This window comes from Arabidopsis thaliana, chromosome 2 (assembly GCF_000001735.4).
Source record: "Arabidopsis thaliana chromosome 2, partial sequence".
In the NCBI taxonomy this organism is placed as follows: domain Eukaryota; kingdom Viridiplantae; phylum Streptophyta; class Magnoliopsida; order Brassicales; family Brassicaceae; genus Arabidopsis; species Arabidopsis thaliana.
In genome coordinates, this window is record NC_003071.7 from 17,955,918 (window position 1) to 17,970,838 (window position 14,921).

Below are 14,921 nucleotides of genomic sequence, written 5' to 3' on the forward strand. Positions count from 1 at the left end.
GCTTTTTTAGGGTTCACGTGATCATCTCTATCGTCGAAATACAAGCGGCGGACTTCAAAATCATAACTTTTTTCTTCGCTCCTCTCTTAGCATCGCCGTGAATCGTTGGTCTCAGTTTCTCCGTCCATCTTTGATTCGTCGATCCGTAAGCATCTATTCAGTTTCATGTCTTTTGTTCTAAACTTTTTGGTTTGATTGGGGTTTTACCTTTGGTTAATTAAAGCTTTCTAGATTCTTAGTGTTTGGATTGAATTCTGTAAGGTTTGGTAAAACTATACCAGGTTAGTTGCTATCTAGCTGCAATGGGTACAGAGACGGTTGTGCATGATCAGGCAAGATGGGCAATGGCTGCAATGGAACGAAGGCTTGCTGTTGCAAAAGCTCAGCTTCTTCAACAACAACAACAGAAGAATGAGAAAGATAAGAAGGGGACTTCTGATGTAGATGTCTCTATGAAAGAATCTCATCAAGCTGATTCACTGCCTACTCCCTCAAAGACATCAATTAAAAAAGGTTTGATGGTTGAGTATAAACGAAGAATGATTCTCTCTAGCAACTCTTTATTGAACTCTGATTGTCATGGGAATTTGGTTTTGTAGTAGATCCCAAGGATGATGATTCTGTTGCATATACAAAGTTGTCCCATCCCGTTGATGAGAATCTGCTGGCAACCAATGTTAAGGTATATTCAGATTCTTGAGGAGAACGAAGCTCGGCCTTCTTCTGTATGATAGATAAGATTGCTCAATGTGTGTGTTTTTTTGTGATTCAGTTTTCTAGTGCAAAGGGAACTATAGTAGACAAGGTTTTGCATAACCTTCTTCGAAGCGGTGACTCTGCTCAAAAGTACTTGCAAGGTACTAAAAGTGTGAAGCTGGATAACTATATCCTTCTTGATAATTTTGTACAGTCACGGTCTTCGGCCTCTGGTTCTAAAAAGGCATCACAGAAGGATTCAAAACGTTCTAAAAGCCGTATGTCTATGAAGCGACTCAAGAAATCTGGTGCTTTGCATATCCCTAAAGATCTCCAAAAGTGAGTTCTTTATATTTTTTTTTTTTTTTTTTGCTGTCATATAGATTGAACTGGCTCAGCCTATGCATCTGAGTCTATTATTTTGGTATTCTTAATAAAGTTTAAGTGATTACTTGTTCACTTGTGTTTGAGTGCAGGTTTGATTTGTTTAAGCCAATGCATGGTATGTGGGAAAGTTACATGATGAAACTCATCAAGGTGACCGGGTAAGCTACTTATCTGATTACCGAAATACTGATTCAAACTATGTGCTTTCTATAAGGACGAAACTGATGGGAGTAATCTAGTATACACAATCATTTTAAGCTTGGTCATCATTCTTAGACAATTTACTTTTTGCAGGAAGATTCAATTATCTTTAACTCTTCTCTCAGCAGATCTTCATGGTGCTTTCATGTTTGGTAATCCTTCATTCTTTCACAAATCTGTAGTACTAGGATATGATCTTTTGTCTCTCACTCACTTTCCAAAACTTAACTTCTCTGTACGCTTAAACAAACCTTAAAACTAGTCCTTTTTTTTCATATTGTAATTTGTTCCAATCATAGCAACCTATTTTACTTGTGACAGTTGCTGAGTGCAAGATAGCATCATTCACTGGTGTACAAGGCATAATGGTGCGCGAGACATCCGAAACATTTGGAATAATCACACGAGATGACAAATTTCGAGGTATCTTAAAGCTTTTTTCACCAATATATTTGCCATAAATATCTTGAATCGTTCTCTTCCCCAGCCTCAAGGCTTAACTTAGTTATTGTAAACAATCTGATACAGTTGTACCGAAGAAGCTCTCTGTCTTCATCATCCAACTCGACTGCTGGAAGATTACTTTACATGGGGACAAGTTTATTTCAAGAGACAATATTGTTCAACGTTAATGCTAAAAATGAAGCTCTAGTCGTTTTTCTTAGCTAGTGGTAGAAAGCAACCATTGATGACCACAGAAGCATCCTAATCTCACAAGATTTTGCTTTAGATCTTTCCTTATGGACCCAACATTTTAATATATTTCTTAATCTTGAATTTTGTATGAATCCTCTGTAAATATACTACTGTGTTATTGTTAATACTAATTTTTATTATTAGAAAATGAGTGCTTATATCTCAGAAATCCATCTGGGGCCACTAATAAAGACAAGTACAGTTGAAGATTCCAAGGTGAGTCTGACTTAACTAAAGTAATAATATTTCACATCACTGTCCTCTCTCTCTCTCTGCAGCTCTAAACTGTTTTGAAACCTAATTGCAGAAGAAGTCCAGACAAAAAAAAGAGGATGAATCCATCACAACAACACTTACCAAAGCTATGTCCTAAGCGCCTATTCCTCTTCTTCACTCCATTCTTATTGTTCTCTCTCTATTACATCCTCACCACTATCAAAACCATCACCATCTCTTCCCAAGATCGTCACCATCCTCCACAGCTTCATGTACCTTCCATTTCCCATTACTACTCCCTTCCAGAAACTTCAGAAAACCGATCGTCACCACCTCCACTACTACTACCACCACCACCATCATCCTCATCATCGTTATCTTCTTACTTTCCACTCTGTCCCAAGAACTTCACCAACTACTTGCCTTGCCACGATCCATCAACAGCACGACAGTACAGCATTGAGAGACACTATCGGAGAGAGAGGCACTGTCCTGACATAGCCCAAGAGAAGTTCAGGTGTTTGGTCCCAAAGCCCACTGGCTACAAAACGCCTTTTCCATGGCCTGAGAGTAGAAAATATGCTTGGTTTAGGAACGTACCATTCAAGAGGCTAGCTGAGTTGAAAAAGACTCAGAATTGGGTTAGACTTGAAGGAGACCGTTTTGTTTTCCCAGGAGGCGGGACTTCTTTCCCCGGTGGTGTGAAGGACTATGTTGATGTGATTCTGAGTGTTTTGCCTTTGGCTTCTGGGAGTATCAGGACTGTTCTCGATATTGGATGTGGAGTGAGTTCAGTTACATGAATAGACACCAGAACTTGATTCATCTTGATATTTTACAGCAGTATTACTACTTTCGATTATGATGGATTCCATGTGTTTTGTTGGACCCAAAATGTCAGGTAGCGAGTTTTGGAGCCTTTTTGCTGAACTATAAGATTTTGACAATGTCCATTGCACCGAGGGATATACATGAGGCTCAAGTTCAGTTCGCATTAGAACGTGGACTCCCTGCTATGCTCGGTGTTTTAAGCACTTATAAGCTGCCTTACCCGTCGAGGTCTTTTGACATGGTCCATTGTTCTAGATGCCTTGTCAATTGGACTTCCTATGGTAATGTGTGTATTTAAATAGACCTGTTTATATGATTTAGTTCACTGTGTTTTGAACTGCTTGCTTCATCCACTCTGCTTCTGATACTGAAAGAGAGAACATTTTATCCAGATGGGCTTTACTTGATGGAGGTGGATCGTGTTTTACGTCCTGAGGGATACTGGGTGTTGTCTGGACCCCCTGTAGCATCAAGGGTTAAATTTAAGAACCAGAAGAGAGATTCCAAGGAGTTGCAGAACCAGATGGAGAAACTAAATGATGTTTTTAGAAGACTTTGTTGGGAGAAGATTGCTGAAAGTTACCCGGTTGTCATCTGGAGAAAGCCTTCTAATCATTTGCAGTGTAGGAAAAGACTAAAAGCTCTTAAGTTTCCTGGATTATGCTCTTCTAGTGACCCTGACGCTGCGTGGTGACTTCACTTTCCCAAAATCTAATTTGCTCTGCATCTTCAAAAGCTTAAGCTTGATTCGGTTGGATCTTTTTATTAATAGGTATAAAGAGATGGAGCCGTGCATCACTCCTCTTCCAGATGTTAACGACACAAACAAGACCGTTCTCAAAAACTGGCCTGAGAGACTAAACCATGTGCCTCGAATGAAAACCGGGTCGATACAGGGAACAACTATTGCCGGCTTCAAAGCTGACACGAACCTGTGGCAAAGAAGAGTTTTGTACTATGACACCAAGTTTAAGTTTCTCAGCAATGGAAAATACAGAAACGTCATTGATATGAACGCAGGATTAGGTGGTTTTGCTGCAGCTTTGATCAAATATCCAATGTGGGTTATGAATGTGGTTCCATTTGATCTTAAACCGAACACACTCGGTGTTGTGTATGATCGCGGTCTCATTGGAACTTACATGAACTGGTAAATCACTCAAAACGTCTCTGATATCATCTAATTTGACATCTCTTATACCATATTTTCCGGTTTTTGTAGGTGTGAAGCTTTATCTACATACCCTCGAACCTATGACCTGATTCATGCCAATGGTGTATTCAGTTTGTACTTGGACAAGTAAGATCCGTCCCTAACTTGAAAACTTTGATTTACATTCATTTGGTGATCAAAGTGTAATGGTTTCTTTTTCTTTGTTTCTTATGATAGATGTGACATTGTTGATATACTCTTGGAGATGCAGAGGATTCTTAGACCAGAAGGAGCAGTTATAATACGAGACCGTTTTGATGTTCTTGTCAAAGTGAAAGCCATAACCAATCAAATGAGATGGAATGGGACAATGTATCCAGAAGATAATAGTGTTTTCGATCATGGAACAATACTAATCGTAGATAACTCAATTAAATAAAACTCTTTTTGGTATCACACACTACTACAAAAAATTTGGAAACTTTTGAGAGAGTTGTTGGTTTGGGTTTAAATTGGACAATTACAAAAATTAAGAGGTGCATTTAGATATTTTGAAAACTTTAATGGACCTCATAAATATTTAATAACAAACATGTAACGACGTTATTGTGACGGTGGCGTTAAGTCGTTAACTGCGTCTGATCTACTCGTAGCTTCTTCGTTCTTCAGCATTTGATCGGAGTAGGTAAAGTTGTGGATCTCTTTGTTTCTTGCTAATTCAAATTGATTAAGGTTCCTGGGTTTGATCGGCTCTAGCTAGGGGTTTATGGTACTCGTTATATAATTCACTGAATTTAGGGTTCAAGGGTTCTGATTGATCTGCAGTGACCTTTTTGATTGACAGATGGAAGCTCTGTCTTCTCTTACGTTCAAGGGTTCTCTTCCAGAAGCCATATTTGAAGCCAAAGGGAAGAAGAAGCTTTTTGTTGTCTACATTTCTGGTAAATTAATGGAATTTTATTTCTCTCTTGTTGGAATTCGAATATGAGTGGGATAGTGTTAGGAGATTTGTTTCTCCTGTAGTATCTCATCTGAATACGATTTCTGATCATACAAGAATATGGCCTTTTAAGAAAAAGTTTCAACATTGAAGAGAGCCATAATCATATTGTGAGCTCAATCTCAAAAAATTTAAATTTGTTTCCAAATTTTAGGAGAGGATGAAGAGTCGGATAAGTTGAACAGATTGACTTGGACTGATGCATCGGTAGGTTTCTCTTGTTTTTATACTTTTCATTCTCTTCCTCTATTGTTGAAAATGCAAACAAGGCTATTTTTCACTCATATCATTATCGTATGTTTCCTTATAAAGGTGGCAGATTCGTTGTCGAAGTATTGTATTTTAGTGCATATCCAAGCTGGAAGTGTTGACGCCACAAACTTCTCTGCAATATGTATCCTTTCTTTTTATCAGAGAACTTAAGATAGCTGATCTAGTCGAAAGCTGTTTCTATGGATTTTATAGAGAATGCTTCGTTTCAACAGACTTTCTATAGAATCTGTCTTGTAGGCTTGTAATAAGTTTTAACTCACGTGTGAATGCAATAGGGATCTTTACATCAGTTTCTAGACCCATATTCATCTGTTCCTTGTATAGCTGCCATTGGATTCAGTGGTACACAAGTTTGGAGAACCGGTAAGACCATATGTACTTTAGATTTTAAGTATTTACACGTTATAGTCAAGCAAACGTACTCAAGTTTGTTTTCTATCCCTTTCTATCTTTCAGAAGGATTTATCACTGCTGAAGACCTTGCATCCAGTTTAGAGAAAGCGTGGTTAGGACTTCATATCCAGGTACGTGATAGCTGCTTTCTCACTTATGGTGGTGTTCGTCCTTCTATACATTTTCAGTTGACTTTTCTCATTTTCAGGAAACAACTGCAAGTATCTTTTCAGCAGCACTTGCATCACAGAACTCAGAGACACCTGTTTCTAGTGCTTCGAGTGTTGTCTTGCCTCCCGGAAGTGTTCCTTTAGATGCAGCGGTTGCATCTCCATCGACGGCTTCTAGTGTTCAACCCTCAGAGACAAAGTCAACGGTAACATCTGCATCAACAACAGAAAACAATGATGGCACAGTTGCAGTTAAGGTTGTCCCTGGAGCTGAAATCATTTCCACATTACTTTAGTTTGTTGTTTTGCTTACATGATGCAGCCTTTTTTTAAAACAGGGCAAAGAATCTGCTGAACCCAGTAATTTGTGTGATACTACTAAAAACCAGCCAGCACCCTCTGTTGATGGAACTAAGGCCAATGTTGAACATGAAGCGACAGAGACCCCTTTGCGTGTTCAGGCAGAAAAGGAGCCAATTCGTCCTACAGCCCCAGGAACAAATGATAATACATCCAGGGTTCGATCTTCTGTTGATAGAAAAAGGAAACAGGGAACTGTGATAAATGAAGAGGATAGTGGTGTAGGTGTTAGTGGAAGGGACATTAATCTAACAAAATCTGTCGATACAAAAGAGACCATGAAGCCAAAGGATGAAGGAGGAGAGGAAGAGGATGGAGAAAAATCCAAAAAAGCATCTGACGTTCATTTAAACATTCGATTACCTGATGGTAGTAGCCTTCAGGAGAAGTTTTCTGTGACAAGTATATTGAGAATGGTCAAGGATTATGTGAACAGTAATCAAACAATCGGACTGGGTGCTTATGATCTTGCGGTTCCTTACCCACGTAAGGTGTATACTGACCAAGGTACGTAAAATCTACAATGCATCCAATAGATTTTTATTTTTATTTGGTAAAGAACATTTTACCTTAAAACCAGCTTCATCTTGATCGAAGATGATGTTTTCTGCCATTTAGGTTTTTTTTTTTTTTTTTTCTGGTCAGTTTGGACTAGTGTAGTAGATACATAACTCCATTACTCTTAATCTCTGCAGATCTGGATAAGTCTCTATCCGAGTTGAGATTGTTCGATAGACAAGCACTTGTAGTAGTTCCGCGAAAAAGAGCAACCGTCTATCAAAGAGGAACATCTTACTCGGAGTCTAACAACAACACAGACCCTAATAGTGGCGGTTACTTTGCTTATGTTAGAAGAGTACTGTCTTATGCAAACCCGTTTTCATATTTTGGCGGTGGTACTGCCAACGCATCAAGCTCTGTTCCAGAACGTCAAACAAGTATGCGGGAATATGATGAGTTTATAAAATCCATTCTAATGCAGAAAGTCGTGTAATTGCTAATCTGATTCTCTCTTTTTCTATCTATAGGACCAAATACGGAGGTGAGAAACAATCTGGGGCAAGTAGGGACGTCCTTTCAAGATCCATCAGAAGGTAGGAGCAACGTTAGGAATAGGAGACCAACCACTTCTCGGATTGGAAGTAACATCCATACGTTGAATCACAATGAAGATGAGGCTCCGTTTGGTGATGGAAACGCTTTTTGGAACGGAAACTCCACACAGTACGGTGGTGGAAGCGGTGGAGACAGTAATGATAGACGATGAAATAAGAGAAGTTGAAATCTGTGTGGATAGATACAGAAACAGCTCGGGTGTTTACTTTTTATACTTGACTCTTTATGAACCATTTAAGAGACCAGCTGCAAAATGTATCCTGATGCGTTTCCGTTTTTTCGGTTGCTCGTATTAAATTTAAATCTAAAAAAACTAGCAATTTCTGTTTGATTAAATTCGGTTCTAGAAATTAATTAGTGTCGTTTGATTAACTTCGGTTCCAATCATAACAAAAATATTAGAGTTAAATGGTTGCTTAAATATAAGAATCTGTATATTCTTTTCTATGCAAGTGAAGACTTCATTGAACTGTGAAAAGGCGTTCACTGACAGCTTCTTGTTCTCCTAGCGGTTTCCCTTGTGCTCATCCTCACACCTTCCAAAATATTATCAACTCGGATAACAAAACATATATATGTGATCAACCAGACAATTTTTTAATATATATTTCTATAGTCAACGATGAGTACGCATTTTAATAATCCGGTGAAAGATTAGTCGGACTAACTAAATAATTTTTTTGACATATAATAAACACTTGGACCCCCCAAATTGAGCCTTAAGAAAAGACTAAACCAGTTCTATTAGTTGCGTACAACTAACGATGATCAACTTGAGTGATTTATATCGGAGATCGTGGGTAGTGATACGGGTCAACAATATAAGGATTTAGAGATCAATTAGGAATTGAAGTTAAACCTTTTCAATTTTCTTAAAGTTCCCTGATCCTTATTCATTCATCGTATCCACAACCATTCTTAACATTGCCCATGGCTAAGACGCTGGACCTCTTTTGGCACGAACATCCTTTATATGAAAAATATCGTATGTTCACTTGCCAAGAGTGCCATAGGAGTGCTATACCCTTCTTTGAAGTTTTTTATGGATGCTTCAGATGCAATATAAAATGGCATCCCTATTGCGTGCCAAGGTCAACGAAGAATATTAACCACCCTTGTCACCCGAACCATCCCCTAGAGGTTCTCCTCCAAGGGCCACCTAGTTACTCTGACGAGAAGTGCAGCCTCTGTCAACGGAAACTCTCCAACTTCGTTTACCATTGTAAGTTATGCAATTTCAGCATAGATATGGAATGCGGAAACAGGCCCCCGCCCCACAAAGTGGATCATCCAAAGTGCCACGAGCATGCACTCACCCTCATGGGAAGGGAAGTATCCTTCACTTGCAATGCTTGTGGTACGCATGGTGAACGGAACCCTTATGTATGCCTACCATGCTCTGTCATGTTTCATTATGATTGTATTGATCTACCACACGTCATCAACATCAATCGTCATGATCATCGCATTTCACATTCATATCCTCTCAAACGTGGGAATTGGGTATGTGAAATCTGTCGTCAAGATATCAACACCACGTACGGAGGCTATTCATGCAACAAATGTCCAGATTTTTTTGTTCATTCAAAATGTGCAACTAGAAAAGACGTGTGGGATGGGACCGAACTCGAAGGGATACCTGAGGAAGTAGTAGACGTTGCGCCATTTGAAGTGATCGAGGAAGGGGTAATTTATCATTTCTCCCACGAGAAACATAACTTATTCCTTATTGAGGATGTTTTTATAGATGGTGCTGAAGACATGCATTGTGAAGCTTGCGCCCGTCCAGTCTCTTCTGAGAAGCACTACAAGTGCGTGGAATGCAAGTTTATTCTTCACGAAGAGTGTGCGAATCTTCCTCTTACGAAACGACATGGACTTTCCACAGGTATATTTTATCTTCGCTTCGGGAAGGATTTTAGCGAACAAAATTTCAGTTGTGATGCTTGCAATAGAGATGGAAGGGGTTTTAGCTACAAGGATGAAGAGGGTGTGGTACTCGATGTGTTGTGTGCGTCTCTCTCTTTCTTCAAGCACCCCAAACTTCATCCTCACACGTTATTTCTAACCACAATAGATCGTGGTACTTGCTTAGCTTGCGGTGAGAATAAACTCAATGTGCTGCGTTGTGTTGATTGTGATTATTCTTTGGATTACAAATGCGCCACTCTACCATTAGTCATAAAGCATAGGTGTGATACACATTATTTAGTTTTGCGCTCTGGGGAGGAGGCGCCTGAAGGTAAATATTGGTGTGAAATCTGTGAAGCCGAAACCAATCCTGAAAGATGGTTCTATACATGCGATGATTGTGGGGTCGTGTGCCATATTGAATGCGTAACCGGGGACTTTTTGAACATAAAACCTGGAATAATAATGAAGAACAGGGAGAATAAGTTTGAAGTGGGTTTCAACGATCACGATTCTAGACCAAAATGCACTGATTGTGGCTCTCGTTGTAGGTTCCCTAGGTTTTTCAAGGTTACTAGAAAAAATATTGAGTACTACTATTGCTCAAAAGCTTGTTTTCAGAATGCGAAATTCTGAATGCCTGAAGGAAGGCGAAAGGAAGGATTTGGAAACATAAAAAGAATATGGGTTTTTACAGATGGAGGCTGTGTAATGTTTTTCAATTATTTTCAGATAAACTTGTTTTCTATATTTGGATTTATTGTTGGTTTGCTCATTCAGTTCATAAAACTATTTATGAGAAAGAGAGAAAGAGAGAGAGAGAGACTTTGAAGGTAATTATTCTTCACACCTTTTATTATAATTCACCAAAATTGGGATGTTTGTTCTATTCTTGATCACACGCCTCTCTGTCGCTTCCTTTTGACGTTTTCTTTCTTTTCTTAGCTTTTTCTTTTATCTTTTGTGTTTTCTGTCTTTTCTTTTCCGTAGTTATTTGGGATTCCAAATTTTTTTCATTCCTAAATTTCTCCACGAGCTCATCACCTCCTTTCGTCTCTGCCTCTCATTTGTCTACAAACATTTTTTCCTTTTGATTCGTCTCTCTGGTTTATTGCTCGTTGATCGTTTGTTTCTAAATTGCATTCTGATTTCTGATGGATCGTGATTTTCATCGTCGTGGTCAAGTGGTAAGCATTACACGCAAACACAGCTTTGATCATTAAAAATGTCATCTTATTTAAATCATGTCTTGAGATCACGTAATGGTCTTAGGTCAATCAAGATCAACGCGCAACAAATTCTAATGTTTTTACAAAATTTGAAAATACTTATCTACAAATGTATTTATAAAGAAACCTAATTTGCCTTTGTGTTGATCATGATAGACAATTGTTGTTATTAGCCTGTTGATTTGAAGGCAGAGTCCTCTGTTTTCCTGCAACATGTTAGAACAGCTCATTTATGTGTTTTGGTGAAAACGCAGGCGAATGATCGTACACAAAGCAACTTTGTTCGATTGGATAAACCGAGAGCTGTAGACGATCTTGATATAGGCAAGAGAGGGAAGATGCGTAGGTGGTTGTGCTGTTCTTGTCGTGTACAAGAATCTTACCCATCAGCTGAAAATAACCGATTGAAAACCCCTCCTACTCGCCATTACGACTATGGTATCGCTCTTTCTTCACCTTACTTGTGATTGAAGTAACCTATCAAATTTTATTCTTGGCCTCTTTTAGTTGCATTCCAAATGTGCTTTTGGTCCATTCCTAACCTTTCAATATCTTTTGCTTGTGTAGGACGTAACAACAAGAAAACACCAGCTCCTGTGAAGCCTCCTGTTTTGAAGGAGCCTCCGCCTATTGATGTCCCCGCAATGTCATTGGTTGAGCTCAAAGAAAAGACTCAGAATTTTGGATCAAAGGCATTGATTGGAGAAGGATCCTATGGAAGAGTGTACTACGCAAACTTTAATGATGGGAAGGCCGTGGCTGTGAAAAAGCTTGATAATGCATCTGAACCCGAAACAAATGTCGAGTTCTTGACTCAGGTCTCTAAAGTTTCGAGGCTGAAAAGTGACAATTTTGTTCAGCTTCTTGGTTATTGTGTAGAAGGGAACCTTCGTGTCCTTGCTTATGAGTTTGCCACAATGAGATCATTGCACGACATCTTACACGGTAAGAAAGATTTCTTTCTGCTCAAACATCAATATGGCTTAGGATGGAGATTGATAAACTTGATGCTAAACAGGGAGAAAGGGAGTGCAAGGAGCACAACCTGGTCCAACACTTGAGTGGATGCAACGAGTCCGAGTTGCGGTTGATGCAGCTAAAGGATTAGAATACTTACACGAGAAAGTTCAACCTGCGGTTATACACAGAGATATTCGATCTAGCAATGTGCTTATTTTCGAAGATTTCAAAGCCAAGATTGCTGACTTTAATCTTTCCAATCAAGCTCCTGATATGGCTGCTCGTCTTCATTCCACTAGAGTTTTGGGGACCTTCGGTTATCATGCACCAGAGTAAATATGCTTCAACATTGATAGCTCGGAATTTTCTTGATTCTTAGTAACTGAAAGAATGTAACTTTGGGTTTGCAGATATGCGATGACAGGACAGTTGACACAGAAGAGTGATGTTTACAGTTTTGGAGTTGTGCTTTTGGAACTTCTTACCGGGAGAAAACCGGTTGATCATACTATGCCTCGTGGTCAACAGAGTCTTGTCACTTGGGTACTTAACTTACTTAATTTGACTCTTTCTTTCTGAGACTACCAAATCTTTTCTTGGTTATAACTTTCTCTGTAAATCTAATATCCAGGCTACTCCAAGGCTGAGTGAAGACAAAGTGAAACAATGTGTTGATCCAAAACTCAAAGGAGAGTATCCTCCTAAAGCAGTGGCAAAGGTAATGAACAGAAACTTCCTAGTCATTTAAATAACTCTAGTGGACCCCACTTACAAGCTAAAATGTGTGTTTTGATGGTAAATACAGCTTGCAGCGGTTGCAGCGTTGTGTGTGCAATACGAAGCAGAGTTTAGGCCAAACATGAGCATTGTAGTAAAAGCTCTTCAACCGCTCTTGAGGTCAGCAACAGCTGCTGCTCCTCCAACACCTCAACCTTGATTCTTCTTTGTGGTTCTTGCTTACTGATTATCATGGCTTCAAGGTTTTGTCTTCACTTTATTCTTTCTATCTACCATGGAATGTAAATGGTTATTAAGGGGAGGTGGTGAGGAGCAATTGGGATTTCACTCCATGGAAATGATCTGTGTTAACTGCTTTTTGATGGGTTGATTCTTATGAAATATTCTATAACTTTTGTTTGTTCGTTTGAACATATAAGCTGACACTTCTCTTTTTTTAGGCAAATTCATGGGAAAATAGCTTGAATATACAGAAATTTATAACACCATGATTTTATAGTGTTAAAGAGTGTCACACAAACTTTGGACTAGAGTCACTCAGACACTAGACTAAGAATATTTCTGAGCTATTCAATTACTTTAAAATCACCTGTTAAGTTGAGTATGACAGTGTTTTGAATGGTTGTCCTCACTAGAAGTTGAAAAATCAGCAAGCAATTCAATTACCAGTGCACCAAACCCAGAGCCTCAGCTGCGCTTCTTTGACTATCTTCACTGCAACACATTCCAACAAACGTTTTCAGTAGAGACTGTCGCTCTTCAAGCTTCATGAGTTTCTCCAACCCTCTTGCAACCATTTCCATCTCAGCCTGAGGATTAGTAAACAAGAGAGGCAGTTTTGTGAAAACCATGGAAGAGATTTATGGAGAAAAAAATCTTCAACTTGTAAAGAAACAAAAGCACATACAGAGTACTCGTTGGGAGGAAATATGCGATGAATGAGGCATATTTTCGACAGCTCTGCCACCGATTCAGAATGTTTACCTTGTATTTCCAAAGCCTGCAGTAACATCGAATTTGCTTAGAATAAAAATTAGGACAAAGAGTAAGCAATACTGCAGTAAATATACACAAGAAGAAGGCTAGAAACGCACCCAAGCTTGTAGAAACCATGAACGTGTGCGTGCTGCAACTGCTGCAGAAACCATTCTAGCAGCATCTATCTTTGCAAGTCCAATGTTCTCAGCGAGCCCAGCAATGAACTCTCGGGCATCTTCACTACAAATCTCAACAGAAGAAGACTCCCACGGAGCTCTACACGAGAGTTACCAAACAAGTTCAGAATTATACCAAAAGCCAAACCAGTAGAATCTACTTAACAAGTAAAGGTCAATAGATAGAAACCTGCTGCAAGCGTTCAGGACAAAATCAATAGATGTTCTGTAAAAGGAATCTCCTGTATTTTTTGGCTCAAAAGTGACTTGTACTCCAGAAATTCTACATACTCTACGCAGCTGTATATAATTTCATAGCAACAAAGAAAGATAAAAATCCAATTAATTCAAATCCATTCAAGATAATTCCACAATCTAGTGGAAAGAAGAAAGTAAACATATACTAACTTGAATAATATCATCATCCGTGATGTCTTTTCCGCTGGTTCTGTTATCAACGATCGCTGGAAACTAAACTAGTCAGTTACATTTGTAGGACATAACCATGAACACACAAGTAATACTAATACCATTTTGTAAAAATGAAATCTTTCAGCTTTTAAGCTTTCTACCTGTAAACAAAGCAAACAAAAAGTCAGTCTTTAAGCAAAAGCTTGCATGAAAACATAAATCAAACCAAAATGAGGACTTTTGCATGGAGTTTAGAAGCAACCTCGAACGATTCTGTTGGCTTCCCTCTGATAGTCTTCTTTGTCGACCACATCAAAGCTCTGGCTAGTCAATGAAGTCGGCCACCATTTCGGCAAATTATTCTGAGCTTTAAGGTGGAGATTTCTAGGCGTAGAGTTACTTCGAGAAGCTTGATCAGAAGCTATGAAGCTCTTGGAATCTCTTGAAGATGAACGAATGTTATCAACAGAGACGACCACTTCCTTCCCACCAAGACTCCTATCTCTCCTAACTACAAATTTGGGATTACTTTGGAAATTACCCTTTAAAGCTGATCCTAATTTCACAAGAACCCTAATTGCAAAACCAAATACGAATCCTAGTATAACCACACCGCCGACGAATTGCATAGTTGATTTTTTGCACGAGACAACGACTCTCCGGTTATCGTCGAGTGAGATTAGTGTTTGCAAGTCGGAGAACGCGTCTTTGCTGGAATCGAGAAACAATTGGAAGCGGTAATTAGCTAGAGTTGAAATACGGTGAACGTCTAGGGTTAAGCTGAGACTTTGGTCGTCGGCTCCGGAGGGAGAGGAAGTGGAGATAGAAAGAAGATTGCCGTCGGTGTGGTCGTAGGATGAGCCATTAGATTTCCGGTTCCGGCGAGGACGAGGACGACGGCGTTTAGGAGTGGAGAAGGATAAAACTGGAGCTTTATAGATTTGGGATTTGGCGGCGAAGAGTCGTGGGAAAGAAGAAGAAGATGAAGAAGAACACGAAGTCATGTTCATTGTGTAATGTTTCTCA

At 39.2% G+C, this 14,921-nt stretch overlaps 6 protein-coding genes and 1 long non-coding RNA gene across 15 annotated transcripts; 6 read left to right on the top strand and 1 right to left on the bottom strand.

Moving 5' to 3' along the window:
- Positions 1-35: 35 nt before the first annotated feature.
- Positions 36-2,309, top strand: POP4 (ribonuclease P family protein). 5 transcript variants are annotated; one of them, NM_001337019.1, is made up of 9 exons: positions 46-145; positions 282-513; positions 600-682; positions 773-1,035; positions 1,173-1,241; positions 1,378-1,436; positions 1,606-1,707; positions 1,813-2,196; positions 2,288-2,309. In NM_001337019.1, exons 2-8 carry the CDS (start codon positions 303-305, stop codon positions 1,914-1,916), a joined length of 891 nt encoding a protein of 296 aa, NP_001324792.1. In that variant the 5' UTR covers positions 46-145; positions 282-302; the 3' UTR covers positions 1,917-2,196; positions 2,288-2,309. The 5 variants fall into 5 exon arrangements, with proteins under 5 accessions (NP_565993.1, NP_973678.1, NP_001324792.1 ...); NM_001202810.1 differs by lacking the exon at positions 2,288-2,309 and having other exon boundaries at positions 67-145; positions 773-805; positions 911-1,035; positions 1,813-2,124; NM_129881.3 differs by lacking the exon at positions 2,288-2,309 and having other exon boundaries at positions 36-145; positions 1,813-2,124.
- Positions 2,142-4,755, top strand: AT2G43200 (S-adenosyl-L-methionine-dependent methyltransferases superfamily protein; the record flags this gene model as incomplete). 2 transcript variants are annotated; one of them, NM_001337020.1, is made up of 7 exons in its annotated part: positions 2,142-2,196; positions 2,288-2,981; positions 3,098-3,308; positions 3,420-3,717; positions 3,800-4,177; positions 4,250-4,327; positions 4,418-4,619. In NM_001337020.1, exons 2-7 carry the CDS (start codon positions 2,313-2,315, stop codon positions 4,617-4,619), a joined length of 1,836 nt encoding a protein of 611 aa, NP_001318411.1. In that variant the 5' UTR covers positions 2,142-2,196; positions 2,288-2,312. The 2 variants fall into 2 exon arrangements, with proteins under 2 accessions (NP_001318411.1, NP_181849.1); NM_129882.2 differs by lacking the exon at positions 2,142-2,196 and having other exon boundaries at positions 2,222-2,981; positions 4,418-4,755.
- Positions 4,731-7,852, top strand: AT2G43210 (Ubiquitin-like superfamily protein). 3 transcript variants are annotated; one of them, NM_180060.3, is made up of 10 exons: positions 4,731-4,865; positions 5,025-5,121; positions 5,335-5,387; positions 5,493-5,574; positions 5,751-5,816; positions 5,910-5,977; positions 6,055-6,273; positions 6,355-6,883; positions 7,072-7,314; positions 7,405-7,852. In NM_180060.3, exons 2-10 carry the CDS (start codon positions 5,025-5,027, stop codon positions 7,641-7,643), a joined length of 1,596 nt encoding a protein of 531 aa, NP_850391.1. In that variant the 5' UTR covers positions 4,731-4,865; the 3' UTR covers positions 7,644-7,852. The 3 variants fall into 3 exon arrangements, with proteins under 3 accessions (NP_850391.1, NP_850390.1, NP_001324539.1); NM_180059.1 differs by having other exon boundaries at positions 4,794-4,865; positions 5,006-5,121; positions 7,405-7,810; NM_001337021.1 differs by lacking the exon at positions 4,731-4,865 and having other exon boundaries at positions 4,902-5,121; positions 7,405-7,828.
- Positions 7,830-10,294, top strand: AT2G43220 (Cysteine/Histidine-rich C1 domain family protein). The gene has a single exon (NM_129884.4): positions 8,302-10,294. It carries the CDS (start codon positions 8,423-8,425, stop codon positions 10,037-10,039), a length of 1,617 nt encoding a protein of 538 aa, NP_181851.1. The 5' UTR covers positions 8,302-8,422; the 3' UTR covers positions 10,040-10,294.
- Positions 10,295-10,333: 39 nt separating this feature from the next.
- On the top strand, positions 10,334-12,809 carry AT2G43230 (Protein kinase superfamily protein). Of its 2 annotated transcripts, NM_001202811.1 has the most exons (8): positions 10,334-10,590; positions 10,676-10,743; positions 10,853-11,070; positions 11,200-11,577; positions 11,651-11,924; positions 12,003-12,135; positions 12,224-12,310; positions 12,398-12,718. In NM_001202811.1, the coding sequence occupies exons 1-8, from the start codon at positions 10,558-10,560 to the stop codon at positions 12,527-12,529; spliced, it is 1,323 nt and encodes a 440-aa protein (NP_001189740.1). In that variant the 5' UTR covers positions 10,334-10,557; the 3' UTR covers positions 12,530-12,718. The 2 variants fall into 2 exon arrangements, with proteins under 2 accessions (NP_001189740.1, NP_565995.1); NM_129885.3 differs by lacking the exon at positions 10,676-10,743 and having other exon boundaries at positions 10,390-10,590; positions 10,887-11,070; positions 12,398-12,809.
- AT2G43235 (phosphoribosylformylglycinamidine synthase) lies at positions 12,781-14,918 on the bottom strand. The gene is made up of 6 exons (NM_001084575.1): positions 14,158-14,918; positions 13,893-13,948; positions 13,675-13,784; positions 13,425-13,584; positions 13,238-13,330; positions 12,781-13,139 (listed from the first exon to the last, which is right to left on the bottom strand). The coding sequence occupies exons 1-6, from the start codon at positions 14,903-14,905 to the stop codon at positions 12,993-12,995; spliced, it is 1,314 nt and encodes a 437-aa protein (NP_001078044.1). The 5' UTR covers positions 14,906-14,918; the 3' UTR covers positions 12,781-12,992.
- On the top strand, positions 13,064-13,845 carry AT2G09430. Its single transcript, NR_140535.1, has one exon. It is a non-coding gene; the product is annotated as an other RNA (long non-coding RNA).
- Positions 14,919-14,921: the final 3 nt, after the last annotated feature.

Bases quoted from the DNA above. Each gene is read 5' to 3' on its own strand.
- POP4 (NM_129881.3), top strand. From the start codon at position 303: ATGGGTACAGAGACGGTTGTGCATGATCAGGCAAGATGGGCAATGGCT. The intron at 514-599 runs GTTTGATGGTTG...TTGGTTTTGTAG, and splicing joins AAAGACATCAATTAAAAAAG to TAGATCCCAAGGATGATGAT. The intron at 1,242-1,377 runs GTAAGCTACTTA...TACTTTTTGCAG, and splicing joins AAACTCATCAAGGTGACCGG to GAAGATTCAATTATCTTTAA.
- AT2G43210 (NM_180060.3), top strand. From the start codon at position 5,025: ATGGAAGCTCTGTCTTCTCTTACGTTCAAGGGTTCTCTTCCAGAAGCC. The intron at 5,122-5,334 runs GTAAATTAATGG...TCCAAATTTTAG, and splicing joins TTTTGTTGTCTACATTTCTG to GAGAGGATGAAGAGTCGGAT. The intron at 5,575-5,750 runs GTATCCTTTCTT...ATCAGTTTCTAG, and splicing joins CACAAACTTCTCTGCAATAT to ACCCATATTCATCTGTTCCT.
- AT2G43220 (NM_129884.4), top strand. From the start codon at position 8,423: ATGGCTAAGACGCTGGACCTCTTTTGGCACGAACATCCTTTATATGAA.
- AT2G43230 (NM_001202811.1), top strand. From the start codon at position 10,558: ATGGATCGTGATTTTCATCGTCGTGGTCAAGTG. The intron at 10,591-10,675 runs GTAAGCATTACA...TAATGGTCTTAG, and splicing joins TTCATCGTCGTGGTCAAGTG to GTCAATCAAGATCAACGCGC. The intron at 11,071-11,199 runs GTATCGCTCTTT...TTGCTTGTGTAG, and splicing joins TACTCGCCATTACGACTATG to GACGTAACAACAAGAAAACA.
- AT2G43235 (NM_001084575.1), bottom strand. From the start codon at position 14,905: ATGAACATGACTTCGTGTTCTTCTTCATCTTCTTCTTCTTTCCCACGA. The intron at 13,785-13,892 runs GTTAGTATATGT...AATTATATACAG, and splicing joins CGGATGATGATATTATTCAA to CTGCGTAGAGTATGTAGAAT. The intron at 13,140-13,237 runs GTATGTGCTTTT...ACTAATCCTCAG, and splicing joins TTCCTCCCAACGAGTACTCT to GCTGAGATGGAAATGGTTGC.